Source organism: Podarcis vaucheri (assembly GCF_965113315.1).
Source record: "Podarcis vaucheri genome assembly, chromosome: 13".
In the NCBI taxonomy this organism is placed as follows: domain Eukaryota; kingdom Metazoa; phylum Chordata; class Lepidosauria; order Squamata; family Lacertidae; genus Podarcis; species Podarcis vaucheri.
This window is the reverse complement of record NC_138751.1, coordinates 58,022,412-58,047,596: the sequence shown is the minus strand read 5'-3', so window position 1 is coordinate 58,047,596 and position 25,185 is coordinate 58,022,412. Positions and strand designations below refer to the sequence as shown.

At 46.2% G+C, this 25,185-nt stretch overlaps 1 protein-coding gene and 2 long non-coding RNA genes across 3 annotated transcripts in view; 1 reads left to right on the top strand and 2 right to left on the bottom strand.

Annotated features, from left to right (window-relative positions):
- The window catches only part of LOC309517099, a 393,909-nt gene that overhangs the window by 264,630 nt on the left and 104,094 nt on the right, over positions 1-25,185 (top strand). The window lies entirely within an intron of this gene.
- Positions 1-25,185, bottom strand: part of LOC309517098 — a 136,025-nt gene that overhangs the window by 57,533 nt on the left and 53,307 nt on the right. The window lies entirely within an intron of this gene.
- Positions 1-25,185, bottom strand: part of SGSM1 (small G protein signaling modulator 1) — a 99,530-nt gene that overhangs the window by 57,533 nt on the left and 16,812 nt on the right. The window contains exons 2-8 of the mRNA XM_082196073.1: positions 22,615-22,690; positions 10,205-10,367; positions 9,409-9,561; positions 7,329-7,396; positions 5,909-6,054; positions 5,285-5,416; positions 2,992-3,116 (exon numbers count right to left, since the gene is read on the bottom strand). Coding sequence (XP_082052199.1) covers positions 2,992-3,116; positions 5,285-5,416; positions 5,909-6,054; positions 7,329-7,396; positions 9,409-9,561; positions 10,205-10,367; positions 22,615-22,678 — 851 coding nt within the window. The 5' untranslated portion in view covers positions 22,679-22,690. The remainder of the gene's footprint in view (positions 1-2,991; positions 3,117-5,284; positions 5,417-5,908; positions 6,055-7,328; positions 7,397-9,408; positions 9,562-10,204; positions 10,368-22,614; positions 22,691-25,185) is intronic.

Here is a 25,185-nt window from a genome sequence, read left to right as displayed (position 1 = left end):
TGCCTTTGCCCAAAAAAGGTTGGGAAACACTGATCTAGATATATCTTCTTATACAGTGGCACCTCGGGTTAAGAACTTAATTCGTTCTGGAGGTCCGTTCTTAACCTGAAACTGTTCTTAACCTGAGGTTAATCGCTGCGGCCACGCGATTTCTGTTCTCATCCTGAGGCAAAGTTCTTTTTATTTATTTTTTAAATAGTATTTATTAAGGTTTTAAGTTTACAAAAAGGCAAAAGAAAAAAACCAAATTAAACAATAGCAAAACAACACATGACAATAAAAAAACAGAAAAATAGAAACAATTAAAAACAAAAAAACAAAAAACCAAATTGAGCCTTCCCATAACTTATCTTTCATTTGCTTGTTTCCCTGACCTCCTCACACCTCCCTTTTTTGTATTCTAAGTCAATTATCCATTTCAGCAAATCCTTTCCCTCTCTTCAAAATTTTTATCTGAGGCAAAGTTCTTAACCCGAGGTAATATTTATGGGTTAGCGGAGTCTGTAACCTGAAGCATCTGTAACCTGAAGCATCTGTAACCCAAGGTACCACTGTATACATAACCATCTAAGGCTGTTGTCATGCTCTGCAGTTCACGCAACCACCAGTAGGTAGCACTGTGAAAAAGAGTGTGATGACAAACTTAGAGGCTAGCTAGGCAGCACCTGCCCAATGGGGAGGAGGGTGGCGGCCAGGGAGTAGAAGGAGTGGGGTGAGGGGGAGGTTGACAAGCAACATGAGCAAGGATGGCACTTTCTCTCTCTCTCTCTCTTTGTGTGTGTGTGTTTGGCTTTGGCGGAAGGTCCAGGCTTTCGCTCAGAAAATCCCTGCTGACAACTGGCACAAAGCAGTATGAAGAGTGCCGGCCATTCTGCCTCAACCCCAGCAGAGCGTTCACTGGCTCTGATGCTGGGCAGCCCTCCTCCCCTCCTAACCCATGACGAGCACAACTAAGGACTTATTCACCTTTTCCTCCTCCCTTCCCAGGCATGATTCGCACTTGAAAGCTCTGTATCCGAGTGCTCTTTCTTCCTCTGCTCCGTGAAAAGTGCTCTTGAGTGTTAAATCACAGTGAATAGAAATCTGCATAAAACCTGAATTGCTGTTTGTTGCGTTTCAGCTTTATTGAAACGTTTAAGTGACTTAAATGTTAGAATCCTCATTCACACAATTATTCCAAATGTTAAGGCCCCTGAGAGATATTAGGAGACAGACACCCCACATTCCTCTTTCAGTTTCTGCTGAAAAGGGATTGACTGTTAAGCCACTCTGAAAATTGTAACTCTGGGAGGGGAAGAGGAGTCCCTCTGCAACTCTCAGCACCCTTCCCAAACTACACTTCCCAGAATTCTTTGGGGTACGCCATGATTCTTTTAAGTGGAGTTGTACAGTGGTACCTCGGGTTACATACGCTTCAGGTTACATACGCTTCAGGTTACACATTCTGGCTAACCCAGAAATAGTGCTTCAGGTTAAGAACTTTGCTTCTGGATAAGAACAGAAATCGTGCTCCAGCAGCGCGGCGGCAGCAGGAGGCCTCATTAGCTAAAGTGGTGCTTCAGGTTAAGAACAGTTTCAGGTTAAGAACGGACCTCCGGAACGAATTAAGTACTTAACCCGAGGTGCCACTGTAGTGCTTTAAATGGAGGAGCCTGAGTGGGCAGGACAAGCTCCGACCCTTCAGATCCTTCTTCAAAAGGCGGTGACTGAACCTTTTGGGGTTTCATTTGCCTTTCACTTCTCTTTGCCCAAGCTGAAAAAGTGCAGCCATGCTCCCTGAGGCCTTGCAAAAGCAAACACAGGAAAGCAGGCGTTTTCCCCTTGACCTTTGGGGAAATGCAGCAGCTGGGACAACGTGCTTGAGGCCAGAATACGGAGCCCCACCCAGCGGAAGGAGGAGTCAGCAGGAATCTGGACAAGCACAGCTGCTGATAAGCAAAGCCTGCTGGATCCGGCCAGGGGCCCATCTCAGCCAGCATCCTGTTCTCACAGGGGCCAACCAGATGTCTGTGCAGGACCTGTGCACTAGAGTCGTCTCTTCACCTTCAGTTTTGAGCAGCTGGGATTCAGATGCACAGCTGCCTCTGACTGTGGAGGCAGAGCAGAACCAGGCTGGCCAGGAGCCATCGATAGCTCTCTCCTAGCGATGAATTTGTCTAAGAAGTGAAGAAAGCTCCCCCACCCTCCCACCCCTGTGTAGTCCAGCCTCCTTCCTCCAGGTGCCCACAGATGGTTTGGGCTGCCCTGCAGGGCTCCTTTTGCCAAGATCTACACAGAAGTCTGTATCAAACTCCTCTAATTAAATCTGCCAGGAAGCTCCAAAGCATATAGAATCATAGAATCATAGAATCATAGAGTTGGAAGAGACCATAAGGGCCATCGAGTCCAACCCCCTGCCAAGCAGGAAACACCATCAGAGCATTCCTGACATATGGTTGTCAAGCCTCTGCTTAAAGACCTCCAAAGAAGGAGACTCCACCACACTCCTTGGCAACCTTGACATCCTTTCAGGTCAAAATACTCCTGTCAGGTCAAAACGCAGCCATTGCAGCCTCCCCCAGCCTAGTGCCTTCCGGGTGTTTTCAACTACAACTCCCATCAGCCCCAGCTAGCGCTAATGGGAGTTGCTGTCCACAAGGCATCAGGTTGAGGGAGGCTGATCAATTGTTTTCAACGTGGATAAATTCTGTGCTGCAGCAACTTAACCGCTGCAGGGACTAGCCTTTTGTTAATTTTCTTCTTTTGGAGTGGGTGACATGACTATACTTTTTCATGGAATCATAGAACTGAAGTGTTGGAAGGGACCATGAGGGTCATCCAGTCCAACCCCTTTTGCCCAACATGGGGCTCAAGCCCTCAACCCTGAGATGCTCATGCTCTACTGACTGAGCTTATAATGTTGCTGCTTACTTTAGTTTCTTTTTATGCTGCTTTTTTATCCTGTTATTAGGATAAAAATAATTAGGATAATCTATTCTCTGTGCTGCTCACCTTTTCTCATAGTCCAGATCACCCACAGAGCCATTCATCAGTTGGTTTGGGGTCCACTTGAGAGTCATGACGTCAGCAGTCTGGTGAAGGGACAAATATCCTGGGATGGACTCCATATCGTCCCGCTAAGAAAAGAGGAACAGGAAGAAGAGTTGTTTGCTTTTTAATTTTTTTATTATTTAAATATCTATTTGGTGCTTTTTCTTTAATTATTCTGCTATACAGCAAAGAAAGGATTAGCAAAGCAAGCAGCCATCTACGGAGTCAGTCCCTTGGTCCGTCTAGCTCAGTACTGTCTGCACTGACTGGCAGCAGCTCCTCTGTGTTTCAGACGGGGGTCCTTCTCTCCCAGCCCTGCCTGGAGATACCGAGATTTGAACTTGGGACCTTCTGTATGCAAAGCAGATGCTCTGCCCCTGAGTTACAGCCCATCCTGATTCGCAGAGCCTTATAATCTATAAAAACATGGAACAAAAAGAAAATGGAACAGGAGGGAGGAGGAAATCAGCAAACTCAGGTAGACGTGCTTATTTATGAATCATAGAATCATGGAGTCATAGAGTTGGAAGAGACCACAAGGGCCATCGAGTCCAACCCCCTGCCAAGCAGGAAACACCATCAGAGCACTCCTGACATATGGTTGTCAAGCCTCTGCTTAAAGACCTCCAAAGTAGGAGACTCCACCACACTCCTTGGCAGCAAATTCCACTGCCGAACAGCTCTTACTGTCAGGAAGTTCTTCCTAATGTTTAGGTGGAATCTTCTTTCTTGTAGTTTGGATCCATTGCTCCGTGTCCGCTTCTCTGGAGCAGCAGAAAACAACCTTTCTCCCTCCTCTATGTGACATCCTTTTATATATTTGAACATGGCTATCATATCACCCCTTAACCTCCTCTTCTCCAGGCTAAACATGCCCAGCTCCCTTAGCCGTTCCTCATAAGGCATCGTTTCCAGGCCTTTGACCATTTTGGTTGCCCTCCTCTGGACACGTTCCAGTTGGTCAGTGTCCTTCTTGAATTGTGGTGCCCAGAACTGGACACAGTACTCCAGGTGAGGTCTGACCAGAGCAGAATACAGTGGCATTATTACTTCCCTTGATCTAGATGCTATACTCCTATTGATGCAGCCCAGAATTGCATTGGCCTTTTGAGCTGCCGTGTCACACTGTTGGCTCATGTCAAGTTTGTGGTCAACCAAGACTCCTAGATCCTTTTCACATGTACTGCTCTCAAGCCAGGTGTCACCCATCTTGTATTTGTGCCTCTCATTTTTTTTTGCCCAAGTGCAATACTTTGAATTCAATGAATTCTTCTAATGGGCAGCTGGGCCAGAAAAATGCCATGGAAGGACATGCCCAACAAGGCTGGTCAGACGGCCCTGGCCCTTCTCTCCGCTCCTCTCCTGCCACCTGATGGAACAGCTGCTGCCAGGTGACCCTGGGTTCATCTAGCTCAGTATTGTCTACTACACCAGGCTTCCTCAACCTCGGCCCTCCAGATGTTTTGAGACTACAATTCCCATCATCCCTGACCACTGGCCCTGCTAGCTAGGGATCATGGGAGTTGTAGGCCAAAACATCTGGAGGGCCAAGTTTGAGGAAGCCTGGTCTACACTGGACCTGGAGATGCTGGGGATTGAACCTGGGACTTCTGTACACAAAGCTCAACATATGTAGATTTTATGCAAATTTGACCTATGTGCCGTTCTTTAAGTACCTAGCAATGTCATTGCCAGGCAAGCCTCCCATCCAGGCACTGACCAGACCTGGCCCTGCTTAGCTTCGGGAAAGTGCCCCCCGGACCGCACTCTGGGAGTCAACTCAAGCTGAATGGCTTACAGCACAATCCTACTAGACATGCCCATTCCAGGATCTGCTAGATGTGTACAGGGGAACCTGTGACAGCCTAGCTATTGTTATAATGTTATAGCCAAGGGTCAAACACTCTCTGGGGGTCTGTTCTGCATCTTGAAAATCTCTGTTAAAAAATTAAGAGGCCAGTTTCCAGCTCTTATGACTGGGGGGCCATGACATTACAGAGCCCAGAGGGTTACGAAGAGAGATTTCTACTCACTCCATGGTTGGGGGTGGGGAGAGAAATTGCTAGCATTCTGCAAATTTCCTGAGTTCTCCTCACAGCTAGCATAACTGTATGTATGCTCAGTGTTTCAGCATTGATCATTTGACCATGGTAAAAGATTTATCGTGCTTCCCACCTTTGCTAGTGGCTACTAGATTTGGTTTCAAAGCAACCCCTTTCTGACCCAGAGAGGCTACTGTCTTTGCTCTACTCACCGGCTGCACCAAGACATTATTTTTGCCGTATAAGAGTGTGGCTCTGGAGTTCTGATGCAGCGACTCAACGTAGTCTCTGGCTGAGAGAGACAGCCGGTCGTCCATGCTTCCACTGGAATGCCTCTTCTGAATCTAGGAGAATCCAGCCAGGAAATCAACTTGGAACCAGTTTACCTGTTAGGTTGCCTTACCTGCCATATGCACCCACTTAACCACTTTGATCTGCAGAACTGGCACTGCAACTGGCACCACGTAATACTTGTTCTGCTTTTGTAAGAATCAATATTTTAGTACGGCAGCACCCGAACACTTTGGAAGTCCCTGCCTATTGACACCAGGCAGGCACCTCCACCGTACTCTTTTCAGCGCATGCTAAAAATGTTTTTGTTTAGACAAGGCTACCCAGACATGTAGAATGTTGATGGATGTTTTAATCGGTTTTTAGCTGGTTGCTGATTTTATCTTTTGAATGTTTTAGAGTGCTGTCTTTAATGATGATTTCAATGTGTTGGTCATGAACCTTCCCCACAACATGCATGACACAAAGACATCAATAACCTCACATGTGCATGTGCACACATGCCCCACAGTCCCAGCTGCTTCCCTGCAGCTTCTGAAACCTACACAGAGAGCTGGGCGTTTGGTGGGCGAGTCTTGGCGGCAGTGAGAGCTGTGGATTCGGTGGCGCTGGACCAGCTCGTCAGCCGAGGGGTCGGTCCAGAAATGGTCGGCGGTCTTCATCTTGGTGTACTCCAGTGCACAAGGTCCCACTGTGGAAGGAGGCAATAGGCAGGGCAGGCAGAGGAAACAAGGAGAGCAAGCTGGTAGGCGCCCATCCCCCATTTGCCACTGCTCCCCAAACACACAGACCCCCCCCCCAGCTGGACCAAATTCCAGAGCACTGAATTAATCAGGAAAATCCCAGAAGGTCGGAGTACCAGTGTGTGCAGCATGCCCTTGATGCAAGAACCCAAAACCTTGAGACACCATAATGAAGAACATGAGCACACAAGGAGAGCCTGCTGAATCAGGCTGGTGGCCCACTGAGTTCAGCCAGATGCCCCAAAGTGAAACCCACAAGCAATGCCTGAGTACAAGTTCTATCTCCCTCCTGCAGCGTCCAGCAACTGGGATTCAGATGCATTTACTGCCTCCAGCTGTGAAGGCAGAGCAGAGCCATTGCGGCTAGGAGCCACTGATAGCCCGTATCTCCATGAATCTGCCCAATCCCAGTTGGTGGCCATCACTGCCTCCTGTGGGAGGGAGTTCTATAGTTTAACCACGCGCTGCATGAAGAAGGACTTTCTTGCATCTCTCCTCAATCTTCCCACATTCATCTTCAAGGGATGTCCACGTGTTCTAGTGTTATGAGAGAGGAAGAAAAACTTTTCTCTACCCACTTTCTCCAGGGTTCCAGTTGGGGGCACTGGGGAGCAGGTATGCCCCCCCCCCATTTCCCTGAAGGCATCCCCATCTCTTCTCTCCATTCATTAGAGGAAGCAGAAAACAGCCAAGGGGGAAACCTAGCTGATACAATAAGATATACTGAGGAGTGGGGGCTCTTATTGCCTAGAGCAGGGTTTCCCAAACCTGAGTCTCCAACTGATATAGAGCAAGGGCAGGGGACCTGAGACTCTCCCCAGACCATGCTCCCACTCCCACTCCAGACAACGAATGCCCCACCCCATCTCCACCCCCTTCTCAGGTGTTCCTGCTCCACTGGAAGGTATCCTGGAACTGCAATAATTATTCTGTTTGCTTGCATGGAAACCTCTGACTTTTGCTGAAATGTAGCCAGGCAGGAGTTTCACCCTTGGCTCTGTGCCCCATGCACTTCTACCTCTGGTCCTGCCCAACTGCAAGTACCTACTCTAAAAGACTTTATCTGTATAACTTGAAAATTCACTCCCAGCATCTCGAACACAAGCAAAGTATTGCTCCAAAACAGTCAGGTTTTACCACTCAACAGCACTTCAGAAAAGCACATTTGTCAGCCCCAAAGTACATCAGGGTGTCAGCGCAGAAGCAAGCAAAGCCACATTACCCAGCAAAGAGGCAAGGATTGGCCCATCAACTGGATCCATCAGCAGGGCTTCCTTCTCATAGTATTTGCTGTACAGACAGAAAACAAGGAGAGAGAGAGAAAGGCTTTAATAACCCCAGGAAGGATATGGTGCGTGCATCTTCCAGGAAACATTTCTCCAGCGCTCTACAGCTTCCCTGGCTGCCCACACTGCCCCGTCCAAAAATGCCCTGTGGGAGGAGGGACCCAATGACATCATCACTTTCATTGGGGGCACCCAGTAAGGCTGCCAGCTGCACAGCCACCCCCGGGCCAATTTACCAATAAGGTCAGCACCCCCAAAATCCATGAGAACCTCACCAAAATTTCCTCTCCCCCTTGTTAACTTCCAAATGTAATTTCTCTCATTAATTGATGGAGCATGGTTGGGGGGAAATAATGGGGTGAGGGCTTTTTTTTTTAGCACAGCACTGCATTTAACATACCGCTGGGTAATCCTCCAGTTGCCTCTGCATGCCAGTAAAAGTGAAAATTCTCCAGCACTGAACTAGGCTATTGTATGACCATTAATCTGCTCACTGAAAAATTATGAGCTTGTCTTAAGCTAGGATACCATTTTATCAGTCTGTTGGAAAAGGAGCTGAGAAGGAAACAGGCTTGAATTAACACAAATGACAGGATTTAAATTCTGCTGTTGCCAGAGCCTCCTTTCAGTCTGGCCTGCAGGGGACTAAAATTCAGCCTGATGCCACATCAGTGAGGCTTCCTCCTGCCTTTCCCTGTAGCTATAATGCTTTTTAAGCACACAGGTTAAAGGCAGTGATGTCCTTCTCTACCACATCCATGCCCAAAAGGAAGGCATAGATTTCTTTGCAGAGGTAGATCTAAATGGCTGTCCCAAATACACCACCTTATTTGAAGGGCGCTAATTGGAGGAGACTTTTTCAGTGACCATACAGGCCCTGACACAGTTTGGGATGGGGGCAGTTTTAGAGGCTACCATGACAGAAGTGGGAGCTTCTTACTTTTCTCTATCTCCTTCCCCACTACCCAATGCCTTCTTCCTTTTTATGTTCTTTTTAAATGACAGCACCTTTTAAGAAGTTAAAGAGAGAGGGAAAAAGGGGGGAAAGATAAGAAGCTTTCCCACTACAAGAAGCCCACTCCACTCCTTCCAAAATCACAAATTATCTTGCGCTGCCCAATTCTCCTCCTGATCTGTGTTTGCCCAAGGAGACCCAGAGACAGAGCTCCACCCACCTGGCCCCAGCCAGGGAGAATCCAGCACCCCACTAGACCCTATCCCTTGCTGGCAAGCTTTGACCAGCAGCTGAGAATGTTGAGCCCCCATCAGAAGACATGATACAATACTCAATTGCAGCACCTAAAATTTAGGCAAAATGCCTTCAGCCCAAGGGCAACAAGCTGTTCTGCAGTACTTGCAGTCTGGTGTTAACCACACAGAGACATGTTTTTATCCTTAATAGAAGTGTGTTGGCTTCTGTACATTGTATAGTTTATAGCTATGTTCATAGTGGTTTTGAATATCACTAGATATTATTAAAGTTTTGCCCTTTATTTATTTATTAATTTGTTTGTTTATTTGATTTCTACTCCACCTTCTAATCCAGAGAGATTCCAAGGTGACTTATTTTATTTATTTTTATATTTTAAAACCTAAGGGAGTAAAGTATCTCTCCCCAGCTCAACCGGACATGTCTCAGAAACAAAATGTTGTGCATCAGTTGGGAAGTAAAAATGGAAAACTACTCAAACCTCCAGCAACTTATAATATCATAACCTCAAAAAAACATTCCTGCTTTGCGGGGGGGGGCACTGCAACATTTTGCTGCAGGCTCTTCTTGTCCAACAGAAGACAGTTTCAGACATGCTTTCCAAATGGCCTAAAACAACCTCTGGATCTCCACAAATTGATCAGGCACATGGGGAATTCATCACAAGACCTACTTCCCATGTGAAGTCCAATGAACCCAGATGCTGAAAAGACCAAAGTTTCACTGTGCAAACGAACCTTACGGATGTCTCCTGCAGGAGCGGAGGCAGGCAAAGGAAACTGCCGCCACTCATTGTCTCTCTTTACCTGCTGTTTTCCACCAAGTGGAGCACTATTTTGTCCAGGACCTTTTCAAAAAGTGCCGTCCGTATCCAGAGGTGCTTGATGGCCTGCGGGGAGAGGCTGGGGAGCTTGGAAGCCTTCCGTGTGCTCTCCTGGACACCCGGGCTCTGGTTTCGCCTTAGGGGAGAAGGGATAACAAGTCCCACATTCACCCACATCTGTGGCCGGCCAAAATCTCCCAGAAAGACATGCACAAAGTTGATGCACTCATCTATTTACTGGACATATTTGCTTACAAAAGGATATAACCCAGGTTTTTAAGAATGTGGAAGGAAAATTGCAGCAAAAGAAGGCCTAATCTGCACAGACCAGTTTGGGGCTAAATCAGAGGCTACTTTTTCATGTCACAAAAATTATTGGTCCAGGAGTCTCAGCATCGTCATTGTTTATTTGGATGCTGCCGTTCCAGAACAAACTATGTTCAAGGTGGCTCACAAATAAAAAAATAATTACATAATTTACCAAGTTACAAAATATAACAAAATTTAAACAATGAACAATTAATGAGAACACCCATGAAGAAATAATGAATAAAATCAAACAATCCTCTTACAGTAAATAAAAATACCACCATAAAATCACATAGGTCTTGCACTAGCAACCCAGGTCCAATGGCCCTCCAGACTTCTCCAGGGGCCTGACGCTGGGGATGAGATGCAAGGGCCGAAGATCTCCTTCTGCTGCTTGAAGCCCCATTCCAGCTGATGTCTGGCCACGTCTCAGCCCCATGCGCACGCCCAGGCTCAGAGCATAGACTTACACATTCTCAATGAGCTGCTCCAGGTCCTGCACCTTCCGGGACAATTCCTCAGCAGGAGGAAAGCTCTTCCCCACCTTCATGAACAGGGCAGCAATCTTGTTGCTGCGCAGGAAGCCCGCCGCCCGCCGCTTGAGGCCGTGGAGGACACAGGCTTCAACGGCAGCTGGAAGGAGACAAGAGAGAGGGGCCAGCTGGTGCATTAGGAGGGAGCAGTGAGGCAGTCAAGTTCGCTGATGATGGGAAGTTGTTAAAAAAGAGATTGCAAAGAGCTCCAAAATAATGTTTCCAAAGTAAGAAAATGGGTGGTAAAATTGGCAAATGATATTCAGTGAAATGTGTAAAGTGATACATGTGGGACCAAAATGTCTTAATTGCCCGTACATGTGCCTGGGGTCTGAACTAGCGATGACTGACCAGGAGCGAGACCTTGGGTCTCAATGAAGATGTCACTCCAAAGTGCAATGGCTGTGAAAATGGCAAATTCCATGCTAGGGATCATTAGGAAAGGAATTGAAAATAAAACTGCTGGCATCATAATGCTGAAAACTATGGTGCAACTGCACTTTGAATCCTGTGTCCAGTTCTGGTCGCCTCAAAAAGGATATTGTAGAGTTGGAAAAGGTTCAGAAAAAGGCAACCAGAATGATCCAAGGAAAAGAGGGACTCCTCTATAAATAAAGGTTGCAGAGTTTGGGACTTTTTAGTTGAGAGAAAAGGCGAGTAAGAGGAGACAGGATTGAAGTTCATAAAATGATGAACAGAAAGTGGACAGAGAAAACTGTTTCTCCCTCTCTCATACCACAGGCCACTGTGAGAACAGGATGCGGGACGAAATCCACAAGGTCCTTCTTATGTTCTTTTATTATGATAATTTTTATTAATTTTTCATTAATAACAATCCAATGGAGGCCACATTAATACAATACCAAATCATGCCAAATCACAATACAATCAAAAGAACCAATTAATCAGTTCCGAAATCAACATTTTTGGATGACTTCCCATGTTCCGGCTCTCAGGAGTTGATGTTATTGATGTTATTCCTTGAACCTGCGCCAATTCTCTTAATTAGTCCAAGTTCCACAATTCCAATCTTAATCCTTTGTGGGGGTTTTTGCAGCCATTGATGTGACCACTTTCGAACGTATTTAATAAATCCATATCCATTCAATTGCAGAGGGAGTTTTATATCCTGTAGCTGTGTAAAATATTTATTTACCTTCTTTCCCCCCTTCCTGTTGTAATCAGTCAGTTTTCTTCAACATTGCCCCTCCTTCGAGAACTGATTTCTACGTGTGACACGTCTCCATTTTGTCCCATCCGAAAGCATTCCAGAGCCCGGCCACGGCTTCTGGCCTACTTCCAGTGTTTATCTCCCTGTTCCTTCTAACGAGCTGGTGCCTTCCCAAAACCATAATAAATCAGAATCAGAGCTCTCTTTAACAGGCAATGTCACAAATCATCACAGTATTTCACACAGTCTATTCTTTTAAGTACTCCATAAAGAAAAGAGTCCCATGGACTGCAAAAAGCTCAAACCTATCCATTCTGAAGGAAATCAACCCTGAGTGCTCACTGGAAGGACAGATCGTGAAGCTGAGGCTCCAAGACTTTGGCCACCTCATGAGAAGAGAAGACTCTCTGGAAAAAACTCTGATGTTGGGTAAGATTGAGGGCACAAGGAGAAGGGGACGACGGAGGAAGAGATGGTTGGACAGTGTTATAGAAACGACCAACATGAATTTGACGAAACTGTGGGAGGCAGTGGAAAACAGGAGTGCCTGGTCCATGGGGTCATGAAGAGTCAGACACGACTACTCTACTAAACAACAACAACGAAGAAAATTATAGGTTCTTGTTGAATCCCTCTAGCATTCCATATATAGTTGTAATTCATTAATAATTTCATTCCATTAATAATTGATTCCTCTTCAGTGAAGACTTGCCAAATCATAGCACAAGAAATACACAAAGAGAACAAAGGCGCCTCCTCACTTACGTAGCATTCCAATTATGATAACGAAAGTCCTCTCCAGATCAAAACCTTGGCACCCAGTGGCTGATTCGTTTAGCAGGTTATCTTTCTCCTTCTTCCAAAACACGTTTCTTATGTCCAAAATCAGATACATTTTACAAAAAACAGAGATACCGCCGTTCATGGCAATCGCCTTGGAGAGTTTCCAATATGTGCAGTGCTATGCACTCTGCGTCCCTGCCCCTGCATTCCATCGGAGCGAGAAGCAGTTATCGGACGATCCACAAGGGAAATCTCTCCCCCCAACCTGGGGGTTGGGGCTTACAAGGATAATTACTCCCAAATTATCCTTAACTAACTGCATGGCTGGCATCCATTACTGCAGGAACAGCTGTTTGCCATGGCGGCTGTGGCGGAAGTGGTCCATCCTATGTTCATCTTACCACCTGGTCACACTCTTATCAGTCTGCAGAGAGATCAGCTCCAACAAACACCTCCTGATGCCCTGAAATGACCTCCATTCCAGATTATCCTTATAAGAAAGCACTATTCCACTTTAGCGTTTGGTGCCAGAGTTGAGATTTCCCTCCTCTTCCCTCCCTGCCCCTTTCTTCTTTTGTGTCCTGTCTTTAATCTGTGAGTCTGACAGCTGGGACTGCCATGTTTCTGAGCAATTGTACGCAAGCTGCTCTGGTAGCTGTTTTGGCTGAAGTGCAAAGAGCAAACACTGTAAAAAAGTAAAATAAACGGCAACGCTCTAGAGATTGCACTTCAACAATTGGAAGTTCAGAAAAGCTCCTCCCTAAGCTGTCCAAGCCCATCTTTACCACAACATTGTCAGTCCCCAGATACCAATGCCAGCTTGAACCCCACCAGCTTGGCGCAACCTGTGACCTCAACCAGGTATCCAAAGACCATTTGCCACCTGCTGCTGGGAGGACTCCCAACTCCACTTTGATCCTTCTCAGAACATAAGAACTTGGGAAGAGCCGGCTCTATCAGGGCTACAGCCCAGCATCCAGTTCTCACAGTGGTCAAGCAGATGCCCCAGGAGGAAGCCACAAGCAGTTTTGGGACACAAAAGCAATCCCCTCCCCTCCTGTGGCTTCCAGCAACTGGGATTCAGAAGCATCGCTGCCTCCAACTGTGGCGGTCAGAGCATGGCCATTGTGGCTGGTAGCCATCGATAGCCTTCTCCTCCTCCATGAATGTGTCTCATCCTCCTTTAAAGACATCTAAGTCGGTGGCCATCACTGCCTCCTGTGGGAGTGAGTTCTACGCACAGGGTGAAGAAGTCTGTCCATTTGTCTGTTCTGAATCTTCCAACACCCAGCTTCCTTGGATGTCCACGAGTGAAGGAGATGCTGATGTCTCCAATTATCACCCAAGGCTGACGTTGCCCAGAACCAGGACAGAGGCATCTTCCCTACTGGCACTCTTGCCCTTGGGTAGCAGAGGTCCACAGCGTGAGCCAGGGAGAGCGCTTGCCTTGCAGGCCCCCAAGTCTTTCCAATGCTGTTGTGAATTCATTTGCCTTCCCTGCTGCGGGTGACGGTGCGGCTCCGTCTCTCTGGAGTCCAATGGGGGGGCAGGGGGGAGCCAGACAGAGTAAATTAGCATTTTGGGTCTGAATTATTTTCAGCTTTGGCAAGCTGCAGTGTTTCCAACTCATTCAGCTGCCAGCAAGCTCCCTTATCAGCAGACAGCATGGCAGCCCACAGCATAGCGGGGGGAAGAAATGGCAGAAGCTACCTAGAATCATAGAATTGTAGACTTGGAAGGGAACCCCAAAGGCCATCCAGCCCAACCCCCACAATCCCCACTTACCCCCCTCTGAAGAAAAAACATGCTTCCTCTGTTACAGCCCATTTCATAAGGCTTCAAAATGACAAATCAAATAATTTTTGCTGATTAACTGAGAGAAGCTCAGTAAAATTTGTGAGGGTAACTTGCAAACTCAGGGAACACTGGTTCATTTTCTTAGGCTACTTTGCTTCTGGTGTGTTACTGTCAGTTGGGAATGAACGAGAACATATTCAAGGGGTTAGTGCTCAAAGAGAGTGCTTCTTCAAACAAGGAAAAGTCATTGTCAGTTATCTAAAAAAAGGGGCACTGACACTGCTGTTTTGGTGACAAGTCTGGGGTAGAGCTCCCTGACCCACCACTCACAGGTCAAGTTTGATAGGTGGCTGGAACAGACAGACAAACCCCTTCCCAAAATATCTAATACAGTGGTACCTCAGGTTACATACACTTCAGGTTACATACGCTTCAGATTACAAACTCTGCTAACCCAGAAATAGTACCTCGGGTTAAGAACTTTGCTTCAGGATGAGAACAGAAATCGTGCTCCGGCGGCACGGCAACAGCAGGAGGCCCCATTAGCTAAAGCGGTGTTTCAGATTAAGAACAGTTTCAGGTCCTTACTTAACCTGAAGCACTACTTTAGCTAATGGGGCCTCCCGCTGCCGCCGCACCGCCAGAGCATGATTTCTGTTCTCATCCTGAAGCAAAGTTCTTAACCCGAGGTAATATTTCTGGGTTAGCAGAGTCTGTAACCTGAAGCGTATGTAACCTGAGGCGTATGTAACCTGAAGCGTATGTAACCCGAGGTACCACTGTACAGGCATGTTCGAAGTTCGTTTCAGGGGCCTGGATGGATGATGAAGAGTGGTGGGAGGCACTAGCCCAAGAACCCCCCAGAGATGACACAGAAGAAGACGACTTAGACCCAGGACACCAATGGTGGAACTTGGAAAACCAGTCTGTGGCAGGGACAAGTTTGGAATGAAATAAAAAGGAATATGGAGGTATGGGGAAGAAAAAATTTATGCTAATGGGGAAGGATCTCGGTAATAAAAATGAATGTATTGCCTAGAATGTTATTTTTATTCCAATCCATACCGATAGTTAGTGGAGCAGGACACTTCAAACAATGGCAAAAGGACATATCTAAATCTAACTGGCAGGGGGGGAAGCCAAGGATTAAATATAAGTTACTAAAGATTCTCCTTGCCAGATTTAAAGTTATATTATGAGGTGTCCTGCCTCTGCTGGCTTCATGAAGGGATAACATTAAAGAATTCAGATATATTAGATCTGGAAGGTTATGATAACAGATTTGGATGTCATGCATATCTTTGGTATGGAAAACATAAGTACATAAGGGATTCCTGAACCATGTTGTAAGAAAATCAATATATGCTGTATGGGAAAATTATAAAAATTCCCACTCCATGGTGGTTATCACCATTAGAAGCAATATCAGTTTAAAAAAACAACATGGAAGGTGAATGCGCAACTTACAAAGAGCTGTTAACTGTAGGAAACCAATTAAAGGTGAAAAATTTGAGGATATAAGACAATTACTAACAGATTGGTTACAATACCACCAACTAAATGATCTATTTAGGTTGGACAAAGGATTGGGTTTCAGTAAAAAACTGTCAAGGTTTGCAAGAGAGTTGTTGGGAAATAATGAGAAACTATTGTCAAAAATGTATAAATTGCTGTTGGAATGGGAAACTAAAGATGAAGAGGTAAAAGCAGTAATGATTCATTGGGCAAAAGATGTTGGGTATAATATACAACTTGCCGATTGCGAAAGATTATGGAGGGAGGATTTGAAGTTCACCACGTGCTGTTCGCTGACAGAAAATTATATGAAAATGATGTACCGATGGTATTTGACTCCCACAAGATTAGCAAAAATGTACAAGTACACTACCAACATATGTTGAAAGTGTAAAGAGAATGAAGGCATGTTCTACTACATTTGGTGGACGTGCAAAAAGGCTAAGAGCATTCTTGTTGTTTAGTCGTTTAGTCATGTCCAACTCTTCGTGACCCCCTGGACCAGAGCACGCCAGGCACTTCTGTCTTCCACTGCCTCCCGCAGTTTGGTCAGACTCATGTTTGTAGCTTCAAGAACACTGTCCAACCATCTCGTCCTCTGTCGTCCCCTTCTCCTTGTGCCCTCAATCTTTCCCAACTTCAGGGTCTTTTCCAGGGAGTCTTCTCTTCTCATGAGGTGGCCAAAGTATTGGAGCCTCAGCTTCACAATCTGTCCTTCCAGTGAGCACTCAGAGCTAATTTCCTTAAGAATGGATGCGTTTGATCTTCTTGCAGTCCATGGGACTCTCAAGAGTTTCCTCCAGCACCATAATTGAAAAGCATCAATTCTTCGGCGATCAGCCTTCTTTATGGTCCAGCTCTCACTTCCATACATCACTACTGGGAAAACCATGGCTTTAACTATACAGACCTTTGTTGGCAAGGTGATGTCTCTGCTTTTTAAGATGCTGTCTAGGTTTGCCATCGCCTTTCTCCCAAGGAGCAGGCGTCTTTTAATTTCATGACTGCTGTCACCATCTGCAGTGATCACGGAGGCCAAGAAAGTAAAATCTCTCACTGCCTCCATTTCTTCCCCTTCTATTTGCCAGGAGGTGATGGGACCAGTGGCCATGATCTTGGGTTTTTTGATGTTGAGCTTCAGACCATATTTTGCGCTCTCCTCTTTCACCCTCATTAGAAGGTTCTTTAATTCCTCCTCACTTTCTGCCATCAAGGTTGTGTCATCTGCATATCTGAGGTTGTTGATATTTCTTCCGGCAATCTTAATTCCGGTTTGGGATTCATCCAGCCCAGCCTTTTGCATGATGAATTCTGCATATAAGTTAAATAAGCAGGGAGACAATATACAGCCTTGTCATACTCCTTTCCCAATTTTGAACCAGTCAGTTGTTCCATATCCAGTTCTAACTGTAGCTTCTTGTCCCACATAGAGATTTCTCAGGAGACAGATGAGGTGATCAGGCACTCCCATTTCATTAAGAACTTGCCATAGTTTGCTTTGGTTGACACAGTCAAAGGCTTTTGCATAGTCAATGAAGCAGAAGTAGATGTCTTTCTGGAACTCTCTAGCTTTCTCCATAATCCAGCGCATGTTTGCAATTTGGTCTCTGGTTCCTCTGCCCCTTCGAAATCCAGCTTGCACTTCTGGGAGTTCTCGGTCCACATACTACTTAAGCCTGCCTTGTAGAATTTTAAGCATAACCTTGCTAGCGTGTGAAATGAGTGCAATTCTGTGTTCGTTGGAGCATTTTTTGGCACTGCCCTTCTTTGGGATTGGGATGTAGACTGATCTTCTCCAATCCTCTGGCCACTGCTGAGTTTTCCAAATTTGCTGGCATATTGAGTGTAGCACCTTAACAGCATCATAGTTTAAAATTTTAAATAGTTCAGGTGGAATATCATCACTTCCACTGGCCTTGTTATTAGCAGTGCTTTCTAAGGCCCATTTGACTTCACTCTCCAGGATGTCTGGCTCAAGGTCAGCAACCACACTACCTGGGGTGTATGAGACATCCATATCTTTCTGGTATAATTCCTCTGTGTATTCTTGCCACCTCTTCTTGATGTCTTCTGCTTCTGTTAGGTCCTTTCCACTATTGTCTTTTATTATGGTAATCTTTGTACGAAATGTTCCTTTCATATCTCCAATTTTCTTGAACAGATCTCTGGTTTTTCCCATTCTATTGTTTTCCTCTATTTCTTTGCATTGCTCGTTTAAGAAGGCCTTCTTGTCTTTCCTTGCTATTTTCTGGAAATCTGCATTCAATTTCCTCTATCTTTCACTATCTCCCTCGCATTTTGCTTGCCTTCTCCCCCCCCCCACACTTTTTGTAAGTCCTCATTGGACAGCCACTTTGCTTTGTTGCATTTCCTTTTCATTGGGATGGTTTTCGTTGCTGCCTCCTGTATAATGTTACGGGCCTCCATCCATAGTTCTTCAGGCACTCTGTCCAGCAAATCTAAATCCTTAAGCCTGTTCCTCACTTCCACGGTGTATTCATAAGGGATTTGATTTAGATTGTATCTTACCGGCCCAGTGGTTTTTCCTACTTTCTTCAGTTTAAGCTGGAATTTTGCTATAAGAAGCTGATAATCTGAGCCACAGTCAGCTCCAGGTCTTGTTTTTGCTGACTGTATAGAGCTTCTCCATCTTTGGCTGCAGAGAATATAATCAATCTGATTTCGATGCTGCCCATCTGGTGATGTCCACGTGTAGAGTCGTCTCTTGTGTTGTTGGAAAAGAGTGTTTGTGATGACCAGCTTGTTCTCTTGGCAGAACTCTATTAGCCTTTGCCCTGCTTCATTTTGAACTCCAAGGCCAAACTTCCCAGTTGTTCCTTTTATCTCTTGACTCCCTACTTTAGCATTCCAATCCCCTATAATGAGAAGAACATCCTTCTTTGGTGTCACTTCAATAAGGTGTTGTAAGTCTTCATAGAATTGGTCAATTTCAGTTTCTTCAGCACCAGGGGTTGGTGCATACACTTGGATTACTGTGATGTTAAAAGGTCTGCCTTGGACTCGTATCAAGATCATTCTATCATTTTTGAGATTGCATCCCAGTACAGCTTTCTCCACTCTTTTGTTGACTATGAGGGCCACTCCATTTCTTTTACGGGATTTTTGCCCACAGTAGTAGATATGATGGTCATTCGAACTGAATTCGCCCATTCCCGTCCATTTTAGTTCACTGATGCCCAGGATGTCAATATTTATTCTTGCCTTCTCATTTTTCACCACATCCAACTTACCAAGTTCTTACATTCCAGGTTCCTATGCAATATTTTTCTTTACAGCATTGGACTTTCCTTTCGCTTCCAGGCATATCCGCAACTGAGCGTCCTTTCGGCTTTGGCCCAGCCGCTTCATCAGCTCTGAATCTACTTGTACTTGTCCTCCGCTCTTCCTCAGTAGCATGCTGGACACCTTCCGACCTGAGGGGCTCATCTTCCAGCGTTATAACTTTTATATGCCTGTTGCCTTTGCCTATGGAGTTTTCTTGGCAGGGATACTGGAGTGGCTTGCCGGTTCCTGCTCCAGGTGGATCACGTTTGGTCTAAACTCTCCACTATGACCTGTCCATCTTGGGTGGCCCTGCACGGCATAGCTCATAGCTTCTCTGAGTTATTCAAGCCCCTTCATCACGGCAAGGCAGTGATCCATGAAGGGGAGAGCATTCTAGGAAATGATATATAATGAACTGACAAAAATGTTTAAGATAACTTTTGTTTAAAAAAACACAAAAAAACAGAAGCTTTTTTAATAGGCATCACAGGAGATGAAATACCAAGGGACTTAAAAAGACGGTTTATGTATGCAACAACAGCTGCAAGAATACTTTTTGCCCAGAGATGGAAGGAAGAGGAAACGCCAACCAAGGAAACGCCAACCAAGGAAGAGTGGATAGCGAAAATGATGGACTATGCAGAAATGGCGAAAATGACTGGGAAGATCAGACACCAAGATGATAGTAAATTTAAAAAAGAATGGCATAAATTTATAGAGTATATTAAGGAACAATGCAAAGATTTAAAGATGTTAGCAGGATTGATATAGTGCTTGTAATTTTTTAATAGGTAAAGAAATAAATAAGGATGTAATCAAAGTTGGATATATGAATTAGATGCGGTTAAAATTAAAAAATGTATTTGTGGAAAACCAGAAGGGGGAGGAGGGAAGTCTTGGGGTACAAGGAATCCCCCAATTGTATAAATAATGTTGAATTTAAGTTTGAATGATGCTAATGATGAAAACTGAAAATTAAAATTAAGGAGGAGGAGGAGGAGCAGGCTTGCCTGAACGCAGGAAGGCCATTTTGGCCTGCAAACCCATCCCTCCAACCTTGAGCCATACAGCAACTGGTCATGCATTTCCTTGCCCAACCAAAGGGACAGATGTCTATCTCTCTTTCTTTTCTGTGGTCTGACTCATCTAAGCTGCATCAAGGGAGAAGCCAGCAAGGGATGCTTTGCAATTAAGCCAAGATGACACATTGTCACTAAATAATGAACCACCAAAGCAAGTGCTGTTTACCAAGAGCTGGCAACACAGATCCATCAGGAATGAAAGGACTCCCCCACCATCACCCTTTCCACCTGCGTGGATGAGGCCTTTGAGAGGGACTGCCATGCAGTCAATCCCACCAAACTTCAGGCACCCACATTGGACAAGTCCTTTGAGTGGAATCTGCTGCAGCCTTTCCATTAAAGCAGGGGTGGCCAACTCCCAAGAGACTGTGATCTACTCACAGTTAAAGACTGACAGTGATCAAACTTGTTGAGCTTTTTTTAGGAAGGAAAGCCCTGTTTTGGGGGGGTTGAGCTTCTTTGGGGGGAGCCAATGATCTACCAGACGTTCACAATCTACCTGTTGGACATGACTGCATTAAAGGAAGAACAAAGCAGAAAGGTTGCAGCCATGACTTCTTAAAGGCCTGGAGGAGAACAAGGCAGAGGGATGGAACTGAAAGCTGCCCTATCCTGGCGCCATTCTCCCTTCCCCCTCCTCTGCCACTTAGCATGCTAATAAGGGTTATTTAAGAGCCTGATCCTCCCCATGGAGGCTGAGGGAGGCTGGCAGGCAACTCAAATTAAATACCCATCATCCCCAGATGGTGCTCCAGAGCTGCCCTGAAGCAACAGAAGACTTAAGAGGCTGGGATGAGAATTGCCAAGCACTCCTGCCTGTCCTGCCTTGTGGGTGGTGAGGAACAGCGCTATAAATAATATGAAGCCCATAGGGAGCCAGCCAGCTCCAGATCTGCTCTGTTCATTTGGTGATTCAGGCTACAGTTGCTCCAAGGAAGAGGAGGTGGTGTCTGGATCACCCTATCTTAATTCTCTCCCCACTCACACAGCTGGCCTACCTTAACCAAAGAGTCAGGTTGAGGTAATGGTCAACAGGCATCACTTGTCAATGGATGGCTTAGCCAAAGGGCATAAGAAGGGCCTGCTGGGTGAGGCTAATGGCCCACCTAGTCCAGTCTCCTGTCCCCACAGGGGCCAGCCAGATGCTCCAGTGGAAAGCCACCAGCACAAAAGCAATCCCCTCCCCTCCTGGGGCTTCCACCATGGCTTGGATGCAGAGCATGGCCACTGTGACTAGCAGCCATTGACAGCCTCATCTTCCCTGACAGACCAGATCCTGCCCACCAGTTGAGAATGATTCAAAGGCTCTTCACTACATCCCCCCAATATCAGGTGGCAAGTAGAGAGGGGGGCAGTTCCATGGAAGCATACAAATTTAGGGACACTTTTGAAAACTTCGTATTGTAAGACGTATTGAAGCTGTTTCCTGCTTGGCAGGGGGTTGGACTCGATGGCCCTTGTGGTCTCTTCCAACTCTATGATTCTATGATTCTATGTTTTGATAAGAACCTAAGATCATAAAAACATTGTGCTGGACCAGGCCAATGGCCCATCTAGTCCACTACAGTGGCACCTCGGGTTAAGAACTTAATTCGTTCTGGAGGTCCATTCTTAACCTGAAACTGTTCTTAACCTGAGGTACCCCTTTAGCTAATGGGGCCTCCTGCTGCCACTGCACGATTTCTGTTCTCATCCTGAAGCAAAGTTCTTAACCCGAGGTATTATTTCTGGGTTAGCAGAGTCTGTAACCTGAAGCCTCCGTAACCTGAAGCATCTGTAACCCGAGGTGCCACTGTATTCTGTTCTCAAAGTGGCCAACCAGGTGCCTGTGGGAAACTTACAAGCTCAATTCAAGCCCAAGAGCCCTCTCTCCTCCTGTGGTTTCCAGCAACAGAGCATGGCGGCAATGTCTAATTGCCATTGATAGCCCTCTCCTCCATAAATGTGGTCCATGGAGAGAGCCACCCTTGAAGATGGCTGATGGCCCGAGCAAGGGAAGGTCAGTAGCTCGTTTTCCCCAGGCTAGCAAGACAGCCAAGCTGGTGTGCGCAAAGCAAGAGTCAGCACCTTGGAGAGAGGTAAAGGCTGGGTTCAGATCTGGAACCAGTGTTTCTGCAGCTGAGCCCAACCACTAATGATGTCTCAGCAACCACAAGTTTTATAGCAGGGTTGTGTGGCCACTGAGTAGATGCTTGACCCCCCCCAACTGCTTCCTACCTAAAGGACTGGTGCCGCCTTCTGCAGCTTAGTACCTTCCTCAAGGTAATGGGGTTTCCAGCTCTTGGGATCTCTCCTCTGGGATCTCCTGATTCTCCAATGAGTCCAATAAGAGGGCCTAGCAGTGGAACTGACATTTTGGGGCTCAGGGAAGGGAAGGTGAGCTCCATGGACCCATACAGGATGAACCAGGGCCCTCTCCACCTTGGGGCTGCTGCAGCCTCCAAGGAGTCTTGGTATGGGATCAGGAAAAAATCCACAGTTGGTAAGGCAAAACAGACAGATAGAACAGTCTATTTCCAGTTCGGATCAATTTTCCATGTTTATTCTTAAGCCCCACCTCATCCCTGACTAGATGTCATCCGAAAGGGCAGTGTGCAGCTGCCTTTAAGAAGCTACTGAGGCTCACAGCTCAGATATTGGTGGCCAGGCATGACCGATGGGGCACAAAGGGGAAACTGCACACCAGAGGGGAGACGTCCGGCTGGCAGACTTACCACAAAAGGAGATGATGTGGCTGCTGTCTTCATGTACAAACTTCCTGGTGACGGATTCCTCCATTATCTGTTTCACCTGCAAAACAGTAGAGACAAAACAAAAGAAAGGTGAGTTTTTTAGTTTGTGAAGGTAAAATTAAAGTATTAGGTTCCAGTCCCCTTGCTAGCAGACTGGATCACTCCCAGGACAGAGATCATTCCAGAATTTGAAGCTTTGAGGCTGCAGGGACCAAGTTCAAAGAGCTCCTGAAAGCCCCTCCAAAATACACACGCAAGAAGTAGAAGGATTTTTGTGACTATGCCCCGAAGCTGAACTCAGATGCAAGTAGAGCAGAAGGCTGAAAATTAAGCCCTGGAGAGCAGAGAGCAGTTGGATTAAAAGCACCTGCATCAAAATGAAATCCATTTACAGCAGTTTTAAAAATTGCTCTTAAAGGAATGAAGCACACAGGCCACAGTGAGTGCTTTGTTCCTGTAATGGCAACAGGGATGTGATGGAAGGGTACAAGGGTACAAGGGGTCAAAGTGAAGATCAGTGGGTTACAGAAGGTGCTCCTCCCAATCCCTGGGCTATGGATTCTCCCCTGGGGCTGCTGCCCCACCCACAAAGCTCCGCTTATTCACCCCCACCCCCACCCCGATTCCAGCTGGAGCAACATGAAAAGTGAGACACAAAATGAGTGGGCACCTTGCAAGAGCAGCTGTCAGAGAAGGTGAGGAGAGGGTGAAGCTTCCCCCTCCACCATCCCATCAGCCATCCTCCCCTTCCTCCTGCCTCACATTATGAAAGAAACGTTTTACTTGCACACAGCAGATGCCTGTGCACAACTCCCCGGGATTTTAAAATAATGGTGCTGAGAGCAGATGGCAGGACAGGTGGGAAAGGGAGAGATTTTAAATCTGTCTTGGGGTGGCAGCTGCTCCTTCCAGGAACATCTCTGTCATTCTTTAGCTAAGATTTCTGCATTGGAGGGGGTTGTACCAGCCTGCAAGCGCTCCAATTGGAGAACAGCCTTGACCAAAGGTGTCATGGACTTTGAAGATGCTTGAACTCAGGACGAAAGGGAGAAACGAGCTAAGAGGAAGGTAGGCCTGGCAAACTCTCACTGGGATCAACTCCCACCCGAAAACCCATGTCCCCACTGTGGAAGGACGTGTGGATCCAGAATTGGCCTCCACAGTCAGTTATAGCCTCCCTGTTAAGACCATATTGATGGTAGACAATCTTACTCGGCTATGAGGGATCGCCAAAGAAGAAGACAACTAAATTATCCTTGAGGATCCCTTCCAACTCTGCAATTCTTTGATTCGATGAAATCCAAGAACCTAAGAAGCACCCCTGCTGGATCAGATCAAGGGTCCGATAGGGAGGATAGGATGGGGAAAACTAACTTAGTCACCCCTCTCATGTCAACCAGCCAGCCATTCTGGGAGGCAAAGGGGTCCAACAAGCAGGGATTTTTCCTTTCCCAGGAATCAGGAAAGGTCCTGCATCTGCACCAATCCTTTCCTGAAGAAAACTGCTTTTAATGAGCTTCCTATGTTCTGCAGAGAATGTGATGGCAAGCAGCCCTTAGAGAAAGCTACCCTGAGAGGAAAAATAGTTGTGATCTCTTTCCTCTTATGAGAAGAAGGAAATCGAAAAGGTGATGGCAGCTCAAGAGCTCCAGCTCAAAGCAGCTCTGAGCACAGACTTGCTTTCTTAAATGTCTTAAATGTGTCTTCTTTTGCACTTGAGAGAGCCATGCATGTTTTATTATACACCTGGAAGGTATCACACACGCAAATCCCAAGTTGGTAAAACTCAAAGAGTCAGATTTTAGAATATTTATATTCTCTGTAATTTGTGTTCCGTTTTGCTTGCAGAGCTAGGCTTTTGTGGACTTACTGGCTGAACTGCCACATGATTTCTTTAAAAAGAAAAATTAAAAGCTGCTTTTAAGGGTGAATGACTGGCTAGCTGGCTACTTGCTAGTTAGCTAGTAGAGAAGTGTGGGATGTGACCTCTAAGGTGAGGGTAATGCAGATCTAACAGCTGAGCTCCTGAAAAGCTTGTGCTGCCTTACAAACATTGAACTGGCTTATCCTTTGAAAGCACATGAAACAGGAAGTGGCCAGGCTGGCCTCCTCCTCACTTGCATTGCCAACATCCAGCTCTGTTTGTCTCTGCAGTGCTGACAAGCCCAGGCTTTGCTCCTGCTGCTGTGCTCCTTTCCCGGTCTGCAGCTGCTGCCTCTTTTCACAGGACAGTGTGAGCTTTACAGCTGCTCAGCCAACAGCGGATGCACCAGGCCAATGACTAACCCCATTCAGCCGACAATCCCTCTCAGCTCCTTTCTGCTGCCTCACCTGCCAGCTGCGCTTCCTGCCCCCAATGTGCCCTTAGGATGATAATAAAATAATGGCATTCAGAGTCACAATTTCCTGTGCAGGTTTGGTGCTTTCCCTATCGTTGCCTTGCTGTGGGACAGGAAGCGGGGTTTGAACCTGAAGCAGAGATCAGTCCCAGTGAGTGTTTGTATTGCAAACAAATTGAGAAATGAAGAAGCAGAAGGGGCCTCTAACCATGTG